Here is an 18,975-nt window from a genome sequence, read left to right as displayed (position 1 = left end):
TTTATAGTTCTTTCTGGTATAACAAGCATTACAAGGGTGGCACAGTGGTTAGCATTGCTGCCTCACAGTGCCAAGGACCCAGGTTTGATTCCAACTTTAGGCAACTGTCTGCGTGGAGTTTGCACATTCTCTGTGTCACATGGGTTTCCTCCGGGTGCTCCGGTTTCCTCCCACAGTCCAAAGATGTGCAGGTTAGGAATTGGCCATACTAAATTGCCCATGGTAGACGGATGTGTAGGTTAGGAGCACTAGTCAGGGGAAATGTAAAGTAATAGGGTAGGGGAATGTGCCTGGGTGGGATACTCTTCAGATGGTCAGTGTGGACTTATTGGGCCAAATGGCCTATTTCCACATTTTTGGGATTCTATGAACACGAATTGGCTATAACGCGATTGACAAATTGTGGATGTTATTTGGATAACGCAAACTTTCTACTGAATAGTATAATAACTTTCTGTAGTGGTCTTTCACAGGGTGATTTTCTAAAGTGTGAGGTTACAGAGTAAAGCAGCTGTCGCATTACAGCAAAACACACTGTACTTTGAAAGGAAAAAGCAGGAATCGAAAGAAAACAATTGTAAATTTTAAAAGGGCAACTAGCTGTACATCTCCATGACTCTATGTGGGCAGGAAAGGTGAGCTAGTTGAAATGAAATTAATTATTCAGCTAATAGACAGACTAGTAGAGGGGCACTAACTTCAATGGAAACTTCAGAATACTCAGGATAGGTATATTCCTATAATAAATAAAAATTCCAAGGGGAAGACTCACCATTCATAGTGAGCTAAAAAACACTGAAGAACATCAAAATTCAGGAAAAAGCATATAATTGCAGATCAAATGACTGATCAGAATATAAAGAATAGAAGAGAATGACTAAAAAGTTAATCAGTTTAAGAAACTGGCTAGAAATGTAAAAATAAACAGCACGAATTTCAGTATGTACCTATAAAAAAGTAAATAGAGTGAGTGTTGGGTCTCGAGTGGGTGAGGATAGGAGTTAATAATAGATAATAAAAGGAATGACTGATACAATGGATAAATATTTTGTTTCTGTCTTCACCATACAGAATACAAAATATCTTGGTAATACTTTTAAATCTGGTGGTTGGCAGAAGGGAAAGCCCCAGGCCCAACCATCTTCAGGTGTTTCATTATTGACCTTCCCTCCATCTTAAGAGTCAGAAGTGGGGATGTTAAGCACCATTTGTGGCTCCTCAGAGACGGAGGTGAAAAATTAAGACTGCAGATGCTGGACATTAGAGTCGTGAGTGTGGTGTTGGAAAAGAACAGCAGGTCAGGCAGCGTCAAAGGAGCAGGAAAATTGACGTTTCAGGCAAAAGCCTTTCATCAGGACCCGATGAAGGGCTTTTGCCCGAAACATTGATTTTCCTGCTCCTCGGACGCTGCCTGACCTGCTGTGCTTTTCCAGTACCACATTCTCGACTCCTCAGAGACTGAAGTAGTCTTCGTTGAAATACAACAAACCTGGATAATATGTTACATAAATACCAGGTGATGACTATCTTCAATAAGAGACAATCTAACCACTGCCACTTGAATCTCAATGGCATTACCATCATTTAATTCTCTACCATCAACAACCTTGGGTTTACCATTGACCTGAAACTCAATTGAACTTGCCACATAAGCCCAATTGTTACAATTGCAGGTCAGAAGCGAGGAATACTACAACGAGTATCTGACTCCTGAAAAGGTTGTGCACCATCTACATGGAACATGTCAGGAATACTCCCCACTTGTTTGGATGAATGCAGCACCAACACTCAAACTTGACACCATCCAGAACAAAGCAACCCATCTGAATGTTTGTGGATATGGTGCCATTCAGTTGCCAACTCAGATAGTACACACTGTTGCTACTAAGCAAGATGCACTGCAGAAATTCACAAAACATCCTGATACAGCACCTTCCAAAATCATGACCTATCCATCTAAAAGGACAAAGGCATCACATACAAGGAAACATACCACCAACTGCAAGTTGCACTCTAAGCCACTCACCATCCTGACTTGAAAATATATCACCATTCCTTCACCATCACTAGGTCAAAATCCTGGAATTCTCTCCATAGAGGCATTATGGGTCTTCCTTCAGCAGTTCAAAGAGGCAGCTAACCACCACCTTCTCAAGGGTAATTAGAAATGAGCAATAAACATGGGCCCAATCAGAGATGCCAAGTCCCATGAGTGAATTATAAAAAGAAGTTGGTAAAATTATAATCACTCAGGAAGCAGTACTGAGCAAATTGATGGAACTGCAGGTTGATTTACTCTGAGAGTCCTAATGGACTTAAAATTAAGGTTGCCAATGAGACAGATATGTTGATTTAATTTTCCAAAATCCCCAACATCCAAGAAAGCATCCATCAGACTACAAAATAGCACAATAACACTTCTATTCAATAAGGCAGTGTGGCAGGAAACTGGACACTTTCGACCAGTCACGGGGAAGCTGTTAGAATTGATAATTAAGGAAGTTATAACTGGACACTTCGTATAACTCAAGGTAATCAGGATGAGTCAGCGTGATTTTGTGAAAGGGAAATCCTGTTTAGCCAATTCATCGGAATCCTCTGAAGGAATAATGTGCTGGGGATAAATGGGAACCTACTGATGCACTTGGATTTCCAGAAGGCATTTGACAAGGTGCTCCTGAAACGGTTATTGAGAGAGCTGCAGTATAGGGGGAAACATATTAACATGGATAGAAGATTAGCTAACTGGCAAGCAAAAAACACAATGTGCATAATGGGTGTGTTTCAGGTTAGCAGTATGTGACGAGGTGCTAAACAGCTTACAATTTACTGTATATCAGTGGCTTAGGTGTGGGGATTGAAAGTTTTGTGGTTAAATTTGCAGTTGACAAAGATAGGTTGGATAATTATTATGACAATACTATATGGAGAATGCAAATTGATATAGATAAATGAGGAAACAAAACTATGGCAGATGGAGTATAATGTGGGAAGATGTGAAGTTGTACACTTTATCAAAAAGAATAAAAAAGGAGAAAATTACTTAAGTGGAGAATGACTGCAGAATTCTAAGATGCAGAGGTATTTAGGAGTTCTGGTGCATGAGCTACAAAAGGTTAGTATGCTGGAAGGTTAATAGGATGCTGGCCTTTATTATGACAGAAAACAAACAATGAAATTGGGATCTTGTGCTTCAGTTACACAGGGTGAGACCAGATCAATTTCTGAGTAGTTTTGGTCTCGTTCAGTGAGAGTTGTAAATACACTGGAGATGCAGTTCGAGGAGGTTTACGAGATTGATACCTGGAATGAGCAGGGTATCTTATGAATAAAGGTTGGACAGATTGGATGTGTTCTCATTAGAGGTCAGAGAAGGAAGGTCTGTTTTATTGATGCTTAGAAAGATTCTAAATGGTCTTCCCAAGGTATACATAGAAATGGTGTTTAGTCTCTTGGGTTACACGGGAACAAGACAACACTGCTTTAAAATTGAGGGCTACCCTTTTACATCAGAAATGAGGAATCTTTTTCTTCCCCTCACAGATGGCTGAGAGACTTTGGAACCCTGTCTCAGAAGGTGGTGGAGGTGGAGTCTTTGAATATTTTTAAGACAGAGGTAGATAGATTCTTGTTAACCCAGGGAAGCAATCATTTTTGGGAATGGATGGAAAAAAGGAAATTGGAAGATCAAGAAATCTTACTGAATGGCAGTGGAGGTTTGAAGAGCCAAATAACCTAACCTTGCTCCTAAATCATATATATTAATGCCACACTAGAAAATCTAACACTTATGATTAAACAGCATGCTGCGTGTGTCCACTGAGGCCTCAAGATATCTGAAGCAAGTTATCAGTGTACAGAGATAGATGGACAGAAAGCAGACTGGATTAGAAAAGTGAGTGGAAGAGGGAAATTGGGGGAAAGAGTAGGAGTAAGAAAGGAGAAGGAAAAGATGAGAGAAAAGGGAATGAGACAGTGAAAGATAGATCAAAACTGAGGAACAGAGGAAGTGAGGGAAGAGGAAAAGAGACAGATTAAAAAAAAAGAGATAAACAGAAACACTGTGGAGATTAGTTGGGGTGGAGGTCAATGGTTATCATTTGAAGGCTATGTACAATCATGATACTTCTTTTAATTATTGTGTGAAGTGGCCTAAATTGAGGGATTAGTAACTCCAATGTAATCACTGCAGCGGATTAAGTGATAATCAACTAATTACCTGAAAAATAACAGTATATATTACATTATAGTGAACAATTATGAATGCATTTTAGACAATATAAAGGTTACTCCTCCACAAAAACCAATGCAATTGTCTGCAGGAGCAGACAAGAACAAACTAACAAAACAATTGCAAACTAAATACCGAAAAGGTTGCTTGAGATTTTAAACACATTTACACATGGGACAAAAGGAAACAATGATTCCTATGACCGCCCGGAATAAACCAGTGCAAGTAGATTCAAGTTTTCATATGCAACTGATAAAAATGATTTTAAATAGACAGTACCATCAAAGGACTTCCCCAGATGGATGGTTTGCTTCTCCCATTGCAAAGACCCAACCCTCTGAACAATGAATCAAACAATCATTTTATTATATATGCATGAGCAGCAAATATATATCTAAAATGGACTGCAGACTTTCGCACATAGTAGGCAGAGTTCATTCTTTTCCTTGCTTCTAAATTATGCCATCCAAACAATAGATGGTTTTCGGGCTGTCAAGTTAAGAAAAATGTACAAAAATGACTTTCTTTTGCCCCCAGCACTGAAAAACAACAAGTGGTGACTCAGTAGCCAGCACCTTAGTCATGGCAGATTATTTTCAAATTACAATAGTTCTACGAAAGGAGGTGGGAGACAAATACACAGGATAGCCACTGAACTAATATTAAACAGAAAAATGCTATGATTCAGGTATGGTTTTCAAATAGGATATCTCTCAAACACCTCAAAACAATCCTTATAAATGTTCACTTTCAAACATTCAGGCTCTGCTGACAGTAGAATTTGAAAATATCCTGCAATTATTTTTAGTTTCACATTGCAATCTTTTCAGGAACTCAATTAATTCCTTTTTCATTTATTGAGACATAATAGTGCAAGGTGAATTTCCTATATTTATTCAACAGTTGGCCCAGGATGGTGCAGGGTCTTCTTCCGCTGACCAGGTTTCAGTGATCTGGACAGGTCTTCAAATTGTGCATATTATTTCATTTCTGCATCACAGTATTGACAATGAAAAAAAGAGTGAGCCTACAAATAAAGGTTACTTAAAAATAGCCCCTTTTATTTAGATTAGGTTAGATTATTAGATTACTTACAGTGTGGAAACACGCCCTTCGGCCCAACAAGTCCACACCGACCGGCCGAAGCGTAGCCCACCCAGACCCATTCCCCTACATTTACCCCTTCACCTAACACTATGGGTAATTTAGCATGGTCAATTCACCTCACCTGCACATCTTTGGACTGTAGGAGGAAACCGGAGCACATGGAGGAAACCCACGCAGACACGGGGAGAATGTGCAAACTCTCTGGCGCTGTGAGGCACCAATACTAACCACTGTGCCGCCCATAAAAAAAATACAAATTGATTGGATGAAGGCTGAGGGGTGACCTTATAGAGGTTTATAAAATCATGGGAGGCATGGATAGGGTGAATAGCCAAGGTCTTTTTTTCCCCAGGGTAGCAGAGTGAAAAACTAGAGAGCATAGGCTTAAGCTGATAGGGGAAAGAATTAAAAGGAATCTAAAGGGCAACGTTTTCACGCAGAGGGTGTTGCATGTGTGGAATGAGATGCGATGAAAGTAGTGGCGGCTGGTACAATTAAACAATCAAAAGGCATCTGGATGGGTACATAGGAAGGGTTTAGAGTGTCTTCTTTTGGATGATACTAAGTCTTCAATTCCCTGCTGGGCGGACATAAATGAACCCAAGGAACTTATATTTTTTTAAAAGTGAAGTACTTATTTCCATTGTTCTAGCCAACATGTTTCCTCCAACCAATTTTAAACTGGGTTATTTGATTACCATTTGTGGATCCTTGCTCTGTATACATTGGCTGTAGCATTTGGATTAGATTATTTACAGTGTGGAAACAGGCCCTTCGGCCCAACAAGTCCACACCAACCCGCCGAAGCACACCCATCCAGACCCATTCCCCTACATTTTACCCCTGCAACTAACACTATGGGCAATTTAGCATGGCCAATTCACCTAACCTGCACACTTTTGGACTGTGGGAGGAAACCGGAGCACCCGGAGGAAACCCACACAGAAACGGCGAGAATGTGCAAACTCCACACAGTCAGTAGCCTGAGGTGGGAATTGAACCCAGGTCTCTGGCGCTGTGAGGCAGCAGTGCTAACCACTGTGCGACCGTACTGTAAAATATGGGCTACATGTCAAAAAGCATTACATTCGCCATAAAAGATTGTGAAAGACACTAGATAAGTTCAAGTTCTTTCCCTAACAATATGGAAAAGTAAACTTTTACAAAAAAACTTCAGAATTTCAAACAATAGGCTTGTTTCATTTCTATCCATGTGTACACAATTCTATTTATGCACTGATTGGCTGCAGAATTGAATTTACCGACAGATTCGTCAATTTGGTGGTTGTTTCAATTGGTGAACTTAATTCATGTAACTTAAACAATAGCTCATTTGTAAACTACAAATTAAAACAAAGCTGTTGGTTAATGAAATTTCCAAAGGAAAGGGGAAGAAAGGTGAAGACAGACTTTCTGCTTGTTCTCCTTCTACTGTGCAGTTTCTGTGAATGATCAGTATCCACGTCGTCGGATAATAAAAACAAGAAATCAGCAAATCTCACACATTAAAATGAGTCTGTAAAGGAACCACAGAACAGGGACTCCTCATTTCAGTGCAATTTCCTATGCTTTTCATTGAAGATCACTGACAGAATAAATTTAACACAAGATGACAAGCAAGATGCCTTTCCATTCATAAAATCAAACCAGTTTTCAACAAATGTAAAAAGCAACAATGACAAATGTGTACAAATGAACGTATATTACAACATAGGCAGCTGCCTACCTGGATTCCTCCCAATTTTTTTTTAATTAGGTATTGTACATTTATGACTGATAACAAAGACAAAGTAGGGCTTCTATTTGATATTATTTCATGAAAGCTTTCAAAGAATAGAGGAAATGTTATAGTAATAAATCTGTAAGGTTTCCAAAACCTTGTCTGTTTATATTATCAATGCCTGTAAACATGTGAGCTACCTTTTTTTCCCCTGTGCCAATTACAACTTGGACTACAATATTCCACAACTCTTCAATGATCACACATCCACTGAATCTCAACAAGGCACTTACATACAGATACTGTTTTTACTCCACCTATTTCTCACTAGTCCCAATTGAATGGCCAATTTTTTAAAAAGGGGTTTGTTGCTCCTGCAGAACCTACAAATCATTCCCCTCAAATCACTGACCTCTGCTCCTAGAAGTCAAAACCCACGGTGTCTAATAATGCCTGAGGCAGTTGGTGTACCATGCACACAATGCTAAATTGTCGATGCATACTGGCCAAAATCAGCTGTATGACAAATTGAAGTATTATTGATTTCCAAATACTATCTTGGTTATGAAAAAACTTGTAGGCCTTGAAACATGGTTGTTGGTGATGGTTTATCTTGATTGGATCGTTTATGGAAGAGACAGGAAAGATAGCAGTAGGTCTGTGATTATGAGTATATCTGCTCAACCAAGACTGAAACACAAGAATGACATTTCACACGCAAAGATGTCAGTCTGGAAGCAGTATTTGAGTTACGAACGAAATGGAAGCTGGTTAATATTGCTTGGCCCTCACCTGACTTGCTTTTCAAACTGTCCTGTTTCAGAGATCACTTCCTGCACTTCTACATGCATGTACTGACAGAAGTGTCTCCCACAAAATTGGGATTTACATTAAACAGAAAAAGGTGACATTAAAGGCCTGGTGGATTTACAAAAATTGCAAAAGTAAACGCTAAATGCTGGAGATCTGAAATAAAAACAAAGCGCTGGAGAAACTCAGCAAGCCCAACGGCATCTGTGGATAGAGGAAGAGTTCACATTCCAAGTCCAATTACGTTTTCAGTTTTGAACAGTCATATCAGAAAACGTTAACTCTTGCTCTACAGATAGTGCCAGATCTCTAGCACTGTTCTAATTACAAAATATGCAGGTGGTCCAGTGGAAAATCTGAGCACTTTAAAAATCCAGGGTTGCTGTTTCACTAGATTAACTCTTTATCAGTGTCAAACCAAAGCAAAGCAAGCCCTGCTTGCAAGTCATTTTTCTCTGCACTCGAATCTGGTGTGGTTCTGATTCGAAATTACCAAATTCCAACTTGTTTCAGATAGGTATTTGGATTGAGACTATTTTTATTCGCAGGTACATGTTTTTCATTACATCCCCTTTGCAGATTTTTTTTTAAATTCCCCTTCTTAATGGCGCGAATACACAAATGATAACAGCGTTAAATTTTTGCAAGTGCATGATTGATTGTAAGGGACGGACCGGGCAACATACCGTGCACATGCAATTTATGGCGGGACAATTCTCTTCATCGGAAATATTTCAAAGAATAACAGCTACAAAAGGCAAACTTCAAAAAAAAGGCAGGAGAAAAAAAAATCACTGGCTCTATTTTACTAGAAAGTCGACAGAACATTCTTCTGTGCAGAACTGACACGGCAAAGATTCTCAAGCTGCTATTACATTCTAAATATGCTCGGCAGTGTGGGGGGAAAAACGAAGTGTGGAGGTCACATATGGACAATTTCAAATTGGCAGTTAATCAGACTGCAGAATGAACGTCATTAATAACGGCAGCATATCATGAGATCACTACGTGTTTACAAGGGAAAAAAAGTACTGCATTTGGTATTCCTTCACTTCCTCGTTGTGTTCAGCCTCGACCGTTAAGCATTTCAGTTGCAAGTCTTGGGACTAGTCCAACCAATACAATGTCAACACTGCACACTCCATAAAAGGGTTGAAGCAAACTTGCTGCTCCAGTTATTGTCAATGATTACCGTTGAGTGGCATACCAAAAAGCAGCAAACACACACTTTTAACACCAGCATGTGAACAAAGTCTAAAGGCGTGATTACAATGTTGCACCTTGATTTGAACCGCACGGTCGTTAAAAGTATCGGATTTCAACAGAAAAAGAAACATCCGGTGCGTTTACAGTACTACCAAAGTGTCAACAGTTTGAAAGCTCATTCCTCGATCACAAATCTCGTTACACATGGAGCTGCGCTCCCCACACAAGAAAAAAAACTTAACCCAGCGAGATTTACGCAAAACGAATGTATTAACAATAGCCAAAGATTACTGAAATTTGACTATCTGGCCGTACCTAAAGAATGATGCACATCTGGGTTCATGGAAAAGAAACGAACGAAAGGGTTAATTTGATCGATCACTCCGCAGCCATTAGCTTGACCCTTAAGCAACTGGTCAAAGCTCCTCTCCTGTCAGACTGCCAGCTCTGTTCATTCTAGTTTTCGAATGATACACAAAGCTATTAAGGGAAGGTCATGGTGAAATATCTGCCTCTTTCTAAAAGATGAACAGACATCCAAATGGATTGCATGTCTGGAACCCAGCACTTTGGGGTGGTGTGAACAGCCAAAATGTATATCCTGATGAACTTGACACTCGTCATTTTTAAACTAGAGGACACTGGGTCATAACATTTTTCTCAAAAGGGCGCAAACGGCTTTTTGTGTGTTCCAAACTGCGGGATAAAACAAGCGTCACGTTACGTCCAGACAAGTATGAGCCGGAAAGCAGACTACAAAAGGGAGAGGACTTTGCTTCCCCTGCTTTTATTTGAAAATCAAAAACTTCCAGTGCACGCTGATGTTACAGACTGACATTGCAATTGCCAGCACCAAGTCCAATACAATGCCACATCGACTTTAAAGAGCACAGTGACACTAATTAGTATCTCCCCACTTTCAAGTCTTTCCTTCATGTCAGGATTAAGTACTAGAATATGCCGTCTCCTGCCTTTACATTCAAATAATAGTCTGTCATCAATATACTGGCGAGATCTATTCCTAAACTGAACATCTGTTTGTTATATATTACTCAACATATACTCACACTTGATTAACACGCCTCTCCAGTCAAATGATTTTTTAAAATACTACAATTTCAAGTTTGGCAAATACATTGATAGTCATAAATCGTTACAAATAATTCACACCAAGGGAGAAATATTATGCATCGACGCCACGATTACATTTTTTTCTTAAGATATCAATGTTGCCTTGTCTTATCCAATCCAAATCGGAAGGAGAAATTCTAATGAAATAATAGCTTCAACAAATCAAATGAAAGAAGCCTTGCTGTGGAACCGTTAAGCGAGGAACAGAGCAAAACCCAGCCCTGATATTATTTTTCCACCTCCTTCGATTCACCGCTAAATGAAGTGTCAGCTGAAAGGCAACGCTGATTCATTAATAAATTGCAAAGCAAACATTTTTTTAAATCCAAGTGAAGCTGTGAGTGTTGACAAAAGAGGTGAGGGAGAAAAAGGAGGGAGATAGGAAGGAACCCCATTAAACGTACGGGGAGGGAGTGGAGAGACAGAGAAGGGGGAAAAATCCGTTTTTACCTTCGGATAATTCCAAATCCAGCTCGGCCAGCTTCGCCCTCACCTCGAGAGGAAGAGGCAGACTATCAATGCTGCGGTCCGCCATTCTCTCTCTCTCTTTGTGTCCGAGTGACGAGGCCACACTTCAGCACTTTGCAGAGGGCTGTAGGAGATGCATGATATTATACAGAAGGGGGGAATCTCCACCGCTTCACACTACCGCCATGTCTGCGTCTGCTCTGTCTGTGTTTAGGAGAGGGGGGGGGGGGGGGGGGGAGAGGGGTGCTGAGTAGGGTGCGCGGCCACAACACAGGCACGCGCTCCAGGAGAGCACAGCACGGCACGCGCTGGGAGCGAGCGCACCGGGGCCGCCGCCAGAGGGAGGGAGCGAGCGAGCGAGCGTAAGGTAAAGAGGAGGAGGAAGAGAGTGGGGGAAAAATGCGAAGCATAAAGAAACAATATGTCTGAGAGAGGAAAGGAAGATAGTGTATCTGTGTGGGAGAAATACAATGTATCGGTTCGAGACAATGATACATTGTATCTGTGTGAGTGATACAATTTGTCAGGCTGAGAGAATGATACAGTGCATCTTTGCGAGAGAATGATACAATTTATCTGAGAAAGGCTGAAACAATCTCTGTGACAGAATGGTAATCGAAAAAAAATTCTTCGAGAGAAATGAAATGTGCATGCCTTGTGAGGTAAAATGATCAGAATACCTAAGGAAGAAAGATTCATTGTGCAAAACAGAGGAAGCAGAGAACAGTGAAGGCGAAATACGCGTGAGATTATGTGACTTTGTGAGGGAACAGATACAGTGTGTATACCGACAAAGGTACAGTACGTCTGAGACAAAAGAAAAGTACCCTGGCCCTGAAATTAGAAACATACGAAACAGTTGTTCTATTATTTAACAGAGATGTTACCCAATATTTTAAGTTAACTGAGCTTTCACGCCCAGGAAGAGAACTTCAACTGAATAGATTGTGTTCACGAATTAGATACATGTCAGAGGAAGAATTTTGTAATATGCTTTGAGGAAAAGCCAAACCAATAAGAAACAATATTTCAGAGAAAAAAAAACAACATGTAATACAGCATTTCTGCACAATACAGAAAAACAATATCTCACGGTAAAAACGATATCCCATGTTCTTAACATCACTGTGAATTTACCCCCGTGGACTGCAGTGAATCAAAGAGAAAGCGTACCATGAGCTTTTCACAATTAGGGATGAGCAACAAATGCTGCTGGCCAGTAGCACACAATTATTTGAAAGAATAAAGAAAACTGAAAAGGGATACTTCTTTTAGAAACATGCATCATGATTCTAAGAAAGCATATGGAAGAGAAACAATACATCTTAGAAAAATGATGCAGTGTACCTGGCTCAATAAAGGAAACTATCCCTGCAAGACACAATACTGTATCAGAGAAGTATGCAAGATGTCTGTGTAAGACAAAGAGGAACATTATGTCTTAGAAACTGGATGAAATGTGTGAAAGAGAAAGATAGAAATTGTGCAATACGATACTAATCAATATGCAATGTAAAGAAAAATACACTGCGTGCAGCAACTAGCAATATGAAAAAATAAATATTCAACATGTTTGCGATGACAACAAAAAATAAATCTGCTTTAGAGAGATAGCTACATGAGTGAAACAAATAGTATGAAGAAAACATTATCAATACGTGTGAAAATTAAAGAGTAGTAAGACAAAAAGAATGCTTCTAGGTCGGTTTTCTAGTGTAAAGTCAGCATTTCTCTTACCAATTTTATGAGGGACATCCCATTATCAGAAAGACAATCAAACTATGAGAGCTACCATCTTGACTAATGTTCTCTTTTGACATCAATGGCAGCCCTCAATACTGCACAAGTTTATTAAAGTATTTAAGAACAAAGAACAGTACAGCATAAGAACTTCAGCCCACATAGAATTCCTACAGTGCAAGCCATTTGGCCCACTGAGTCTGCACTGAACCTCCAAAAAGCATCCCACCTCCGTGACCCTACATTTCTATGGCCAATCCACCTAACCTCACATCTTTGAACTATAGGAGGAAATTAGTGCACCCAGAGGAAACCCACACAGATACAGGGAGAACATGCAAACTCCCCACAGTCACCCAAGGCTGGAATTGAACCTCGGTCCCTGCTACTGTGAGGCAGCAGTGATAACTACTGAGCCACCATGCCACCCTCAAGATAGCACCAACAAAAGAATGGCCTTCTAAACTAAAAACCTTTTGCCTCTGCACAGTCTGTGTCCTTCTTTTCCCTGCCTAGTCATGTATCTGTCAAGATGCCTCTGAAATATTACTATTGTGTCTGCATCTAAAAATAGGAGTCCTCCACTTACATTATAAAACATTTGGGAAATAGATGCTTGGGTGAACTTCATTTGTTAATTTTTAAATATTCCCAGAAAACAAAGCAAGATACAGAGACTGGAGGAGCTTTCCCCAAGCTGTGATATATAAATTATTCCTAAGCAGTGTTTAGGTGAGTGTATGGATAGAGATTTTTGCCTGATTGAGAACTTAAAGCCATTTTTTGTCTGCTGTGGCTGAGCTTGGAAAGTCTTTCAGACTAAATTGCTGTTGGGGTGCTGACCTTTGACTTTAGCAATACAAATGTGAGTGTTGCTGAGATCACTATAGTGACAGCTACAGCAAAAGCAATAACATCAAGTCTTAATGCACAGGCCTGTGATAATACAAAAATGGGCAAATGATGCCTTACAGTCTGTAGGAGTTTTGCAACAGGATGTCTTACCTTAAAAGGATAGAGGAGCAATGAATGAGGAACTGTACTTCAGCAGACCAACAATCATTGGCTACTATAACCTGTTGCAGCAGGAACTGGGGCCAAATGCAAAAGTACACAAAACACATCTTATGGATGTTAAAGTCCTCGGCTATGGCTCAGTCTCATTTCTGACCACATCATAAGTGTTATCAGTTTTGCAGATAGCTATCAAGCAGATCTTCACAGACATGATTACACAGGAGAGGGTAGAGAAGGATTCACCTGAAATGAAAAGTCTGTTATGAGGACAGACTGGATAGGCTGGGTTTGTTTTGCCTTAAAAAGATGTGTTTAGAGGAGGTGGGGGAGTGGAAATCTAATTGAGGGCATACAGAATTATGAGAGGCATAGACATGGAAGATCATGAGAATCTTTTCCCTTTGGCAGATGTGTCTGAGATGCAGGGTCTAAGCTTAAGGTGAGGAGTCAGTGTTTGTTTTTTTGGGGGTGTGTGTGCAGTGGGTGGGGGGAGGGTGTCTAAGGAAAATATTTTTCACCCGGAGGATGGTAGAAATATGATATATACTGAAGGCTGGTGGGGGCAAGTACTCTCACAACATTTAATAAGTATCTGAACAAGCACTTAAAATGCCAGGTGACCTGGGCCAAGTGCAGGTAAATGGGATTATTGTAGTTTGGTGTTTGTTGGTCAGCATAGACAGGGTGGGCTGAAGGGTATGTTTCAGTGCTGTACAGTGGTTCAACTGGAGCGCTGAAAAAGATAGCCAAATCTTTGTTTTTACAAAAGGTCACTAACAGGACCAGTTCTGAAAAATACTTACTGCACTCGAAATATTAACTCTGTTCCCACCTTCAGAGATGTGCCAAATGAGAAGTCTGTTGGCTCAGTTTGTGTTTATGGGGATTTTCAGCAAATGTTAAACTGCTTGTCACTGCTCGACAAGTACAAGTCCCTCGCATAGAGGACTTGTATGAAAAGTTGGCAGTGTGGCTCTCCGTTACAAAACTGGGCATGAGCCATGCCTATCTACAATTATGACTGGATGAGGAGTCCCAGAACTATGCTACAATTATTACCCATAAGGGTTTATACCAATATACAAGACTGCACCCTTTTCCAGCAGATCATGGAGAGCATTTTACAAGGGTTACCCCTAAATTGCTATTTATTTGGATATTGTACAAATGACAGGGAAGACCAATAAAGAGCACTTGGAGAACTTGGATATAGTGCTTAAATGTTTCTCTGAGGCAGATACACCACGGGGAGTGCCTCCCTTGGAAGATTCTGTTTTAAATTTAAACTTCCTGGCCACCCTTCCAATCACCGAAACACCGACTGTGGACACAAAGAATCCTGTCCTAGCGAAACTAAGACATCTGGTGGTAAACATAAGAACTATCCTAACCAGGATTCAAGCCTTTCTGGACCCAGTGAAAGTGAGGACTGCAGATGCTGGAGATTAGAGTCGAGAGTATGGTGCTGGAAAAGCACAGCAGGTCAGGCAGTATCCTAGGAGCAGGGGAATCAACATTTCAGGCAAAAGCCCTTCATCAGGAATGAGGCTGTGAGCCGAGGGGGTGGTGAGATAAATGGGAGGGGGTGGGGCTGAGGGGAAGGTAGCTGAGAATGCAATAGGTAGATGGAGGTCAAGGTAAAGGTGATAGGTCGGAGAGGAGGGTGGAGCAGATAGGTGGGAAGGAAGATAGACAGGCAGGTCAGGTCATGAGGGCGGTGTCATGAGGGTTGGAACTGGGATAAGGGGGGGGAAGGGGAAATGAGGAAACCGGTGAAATCCATATTGATGCCGTGGGGTTGGAGGGTCCCAAGGTGGAAGATGAGGCACTCTTCTTCCAGGCGTCGGGTGGTTAGGGAGTGGCGATAGAGGAGGCCCAGGACCTGCATCTCCTCAGCAGAGTGGGAGAGGGAGTTGACATGTTGGGCCACGGGGTGGTGGGGTTGGTTGGTGCAGGTGTCCCTGAGATGTTCTCTGAAGCGCTCTGCAAGTAGGCGTCCTGTTTCCCCAATGTAGATGAGACTGCATCGGGAGCAACAGATATGGTAAATGACATGTGTGGAAGTGCAGGTAAAACTCTGATGAATGTGGAAGGCTCCTTTGGGGCCTTGGACGGAGGTGAGGGGGGCGGGGGGGGGGTGCCGTGGAACTGACAAGGGAATCACAGAAATGGTCTTTATGGAAAGCGGATAGGGGTGGGGAGGGAAATATATCTCTGGTGGTGGGGGCGGTATGTAGGTGGCGGAATGGCAGAGGATGATGCAATGTGTATGGAGGTTAGTAGGGTGGTAGGTGAGGAAGGATGGGGTTCGAGGGCAGAGGTGCGGGAAGTATATAAGATGCACTGGAGGGCATCATCAACCGTGTGAGATGGGAAATTGTGTTCTTTAAAGAAGGAGGCCATCTGGTGTGTTCTGTGTTGGAACTGCGGAGGAATGGGATTGTGGGAGATATAGCAGTTTGGATCAGCAATTGGCTTGCTGGAAGAAGACAGAGGGTGGTGGTTGATAGGAAATGTTCATCCTGAGTGGGTAGAAGGGTGGGTTAGTAAATTTGAAGACAACACTAAGGTCGGTGGAGTTGTGGATAGTGACAAGGATGTTGTAGGTTACAGAGAGACATAGATAAGCTGCAGAGCTGGGCTGAGAGGTGACAAATGGAATTTAATGCGGACAAGTGTGAGGTGATTCACTTTGGTCAGAGTAACCAGAATGCAAAGTACTGGGCTAATGGTAAGATTCTTGGTAGTGTAGATGAGCAGAGAGATTTCGGTGTTCAGGTACACAGATCCTTGAAAGTTGCCACCCAGGTTGGCAGGGTTGTTAAGAAGGCATACAGTGTTTAGCTTTAATTAATAGAGGGATCGAGTTCTGGAACCATGAGGTTATGCTGCAGCTGTACAAAATTCTGGTGTGGCAGCACTTGGAGTATTGTGTACAGTTCTGGTCACCGCATTATATTAAGGATGTGGAAGCTTTGGAAAGGGTGCAGAGAAGATTTACTAGGATGTTCCCTGGTATGCAGGGAAGGTCTTATGAGGGAAGGCTGAGGGAACTGAGGCTGTTTTCGTTAGAGAGAAGAAGGTTGAGAGGTGACTTAATAGAGACACATAAGATAATCAGAGGTTTAGGTAGGGTGGACAGGGAGAGCCTTTTTCCAAATATGGTGACGGCGAGGGGGCATAGCTTTAAATTGAGGGGTGATAGATGTAGGACAGATGTCAGAGGTAGTTTCTTTACTCAGAGAGTAGTAAGGGTATGGAATGCTTTGCCTGCAATGGTGGTAGATTCGCCAACTTTAAGTGCATTTAAGTTGTCATTGGACAAGCATATGGACGTACATGGAATAGTGTAGATTAGATGGGCTTCAGATTGGTATGACAGGTCGGCGCAACATCGAGGACCAAAGGGCCTGTACTGCGCTGTAATGTTCTATGGTCCTCCTGGGAACAGTTGCAGCGGAGACAGAGAAATTGGGAATAAGGGATGGCATTTTTACAGGAGGCAGGGTAGGAGGAGGTGTAGTCCAGGTAGCTGTGGGAGTCGGTGGGGCTGTAGAAGATGTCAGCGTTGAGTTGGTCACTGTTGATGGAGATGGAGATGTTCAGAAAGGGGAGTGAGGTGTTTGAGATGGTCCAGGTGAACTTAAGATTGGGGTGGAATATGTTGGTGAAGTTGATGAACTCTCCAACCTCCTACTGGGGGCATGAGTGGCGCCAATACAGTCATCAGTGCAGGGGAGGAAAAGGTGGGGAATGATACCGGTGTAACTGTGGAAGATGGACTATTCCATGTAACCGACAAAGAGACAGACATAGCTGGGGCCCATGTTGGTGTTCATGGCTACCCCTTTCATCAGGGTGATAACCAGTTTAGCCAAACGAATGAGAGTGTCAGTGGAAGGGTACTGGTGGGGATGTCGGGAAAGGAAGAAACGGAGTGCTGTGAGGTCCTGATCATGGCAGAGGGAGGTGTATAGGACTGGATGTCCATGGTGAAGGTGTGGCATTGGAGGCCAGGGAAACAAAAGTCTTGGAGGAGGTGGAGGATGTGGGTGGTGTCCTGAACATATGTGGGGAGTTCCTGGACCGGGGGTAGGACAGTATCGAGGTACATGGAGATGAGTTCAGCGGGGCAGGAACAGGCCAAGATGATGGATCAGCCAGGGTAGTCAGGCTTGTGGATCTTGGGTAGGAGGTAGAACCAGGTGGTGCAGGGTTCCCGAACTGTGAGGTTGGAAATTATGAGTGGGAGATCTCCTGAGGTGATGGGGTTGCACCAGTTTCCTCATTTCCCCTCCCCCCACCTTGTCCCAGTTCCAACCTTCCAATTTGGCACTGCCCTCATGATCTGTTCTATCTGTCCATCTTCCCTCCCACCTATCTGCTCCACTCTCCTCTCCCATCGATCACCATTACCCCCACCCTCCATCTAACTATTGCACTCTCAGCTATCTTCCCCTTAGCCCCACCACTCCCATTTATCTCAGCACCCTCCCAGCTCACAGCTTTATTCTTGATGAAGTGCCTTTGCCTGAAACATTGATTTTCCTGCTCCTCAGATGCTGCCTGACCTGCTGTGCTTTTCCAGCACCACACTCTCGACCTTGGATCAGTTCTTGAGACAATGATGTTGTGGCCATAACGGAGACATGGGTTTCACAGGGGTAGAAATGGTTGCGAGATCTTCCAAGGTTTAGAACATTTAAAAAGAACAGGGAGGGTGGAAAAAGAGGAGGGGGTGTTGCATTGCTAATCAGAAAATGCATCACAACTACAGAAACAAAGATTGTCGAGGAAGGTTTGTCTACTAAGTCAGTATGAGTGGAAGTTAGGAACAGCAAAGGGGCAGCCACCTCATTGGGGATATTCTACAGATCTCCTTATAGCAGTAGGGAGATCAAAGAACTCATAGGCTGGCAGATTTTGGAAAAATGCAGATGTACCAGGTTTGTTGTTATGGGTGGCTTCAACTTTCTCACTATTGACTACAGCTTCCTTAGTGCAGATGGTTTGGATGGAACCGTTTTTGTCAGGTGTGTTCAGGAGGGTTTCCTTACTCAGTATGTAGACAGACTGACGAGGGAAGAGACCATTTTGGATTTGGTGCTTGGCAAATCTCGCCATGGGAGAATACTTTGGTGATAGTGATCACATCTACCTCACATTTAGCATAGCCTTGAAGAGTGAAAGGAACAGTTACCGAGGGAAGATATTTAATCAGGGAAAAGGAAATTGTGATACTATCAGACAGGCGTTGGGAAGTACAGATTAGGAGCAATTGTTCCACAGAAAGGGCACAACTGACATGTGGAGACTGTTTAAGGAGCAGTTGTTGTGAGTGATGCACAAATTTGTTCCTCAGAGACAGGTAAGAAGGGGTAAGATTAAGGAGCCTTGGATGACAAGAACAGAGGAATTCTCATCGAAAAGAAGAATGCAGCTAATGTAAGGTGAAGGAAGCAAGGGTCTAGCACAGCTTTAGAGGATTACAGGCTTAGTAGAAAGGAGCTCAAAAATTGACTGAGGAGAGCCAGGACAGGGCACA

At 42.1% G+C, this 18,975-nt stretch overlaps 1 protein-coding gene across 4 annotated transcripts in view; it reads right to left on the bottom strand.

Annotated features, from left to right (window-relative positions):
* The window catches only part of LOC132815828 (disco-interacting protein 2 homolog C), a 608,767-nt gene extending 597,906 nt beyond the window's left edge, over positions 1-10,861 (bottom strand). For all 4 annotated transcript variants that reach the window (XM_060825111.1, XM_060825113.1, XM_060825112.1 and 1 more), the window contains exon 1: positions 10,656-10,861. In XM_060825111.1, coding sequence (XP_060681094.1) covers positions 10,656-10,740 — 85 coding nt within the window. In that variant the 5' untranslated portion in view covers positions 10,741-10,861. The remainder of the gene's footprint in view (positions 1-10,655) is intronic.
* Positions 10,862-18,975: the final 8,114 nt, after the last annotated feature.

This window comes from Hemiscyllium ocellatum, chromosome 5 (assembly GCF_020745735.1).
Source record: "Hemiscyllium ocellatum isolate sHemOce1 chromosome 5, sHemOce1.pat.X.cur, whole genome shotgun sequence".
Classification (NCBI taxonomy): Eukaryota; Metazoa; Chordata; class Chondrichthyes; order Orectolobiformes; family Hemiscylliidae; genus Hemiscyllium; species Hemiscyllium ocellatum.
The sequence above is the reverse complement of the archived record's forward strand: the minus strand, read 5'-3'. Positions and strand labels throughout refer to the sequence as shown.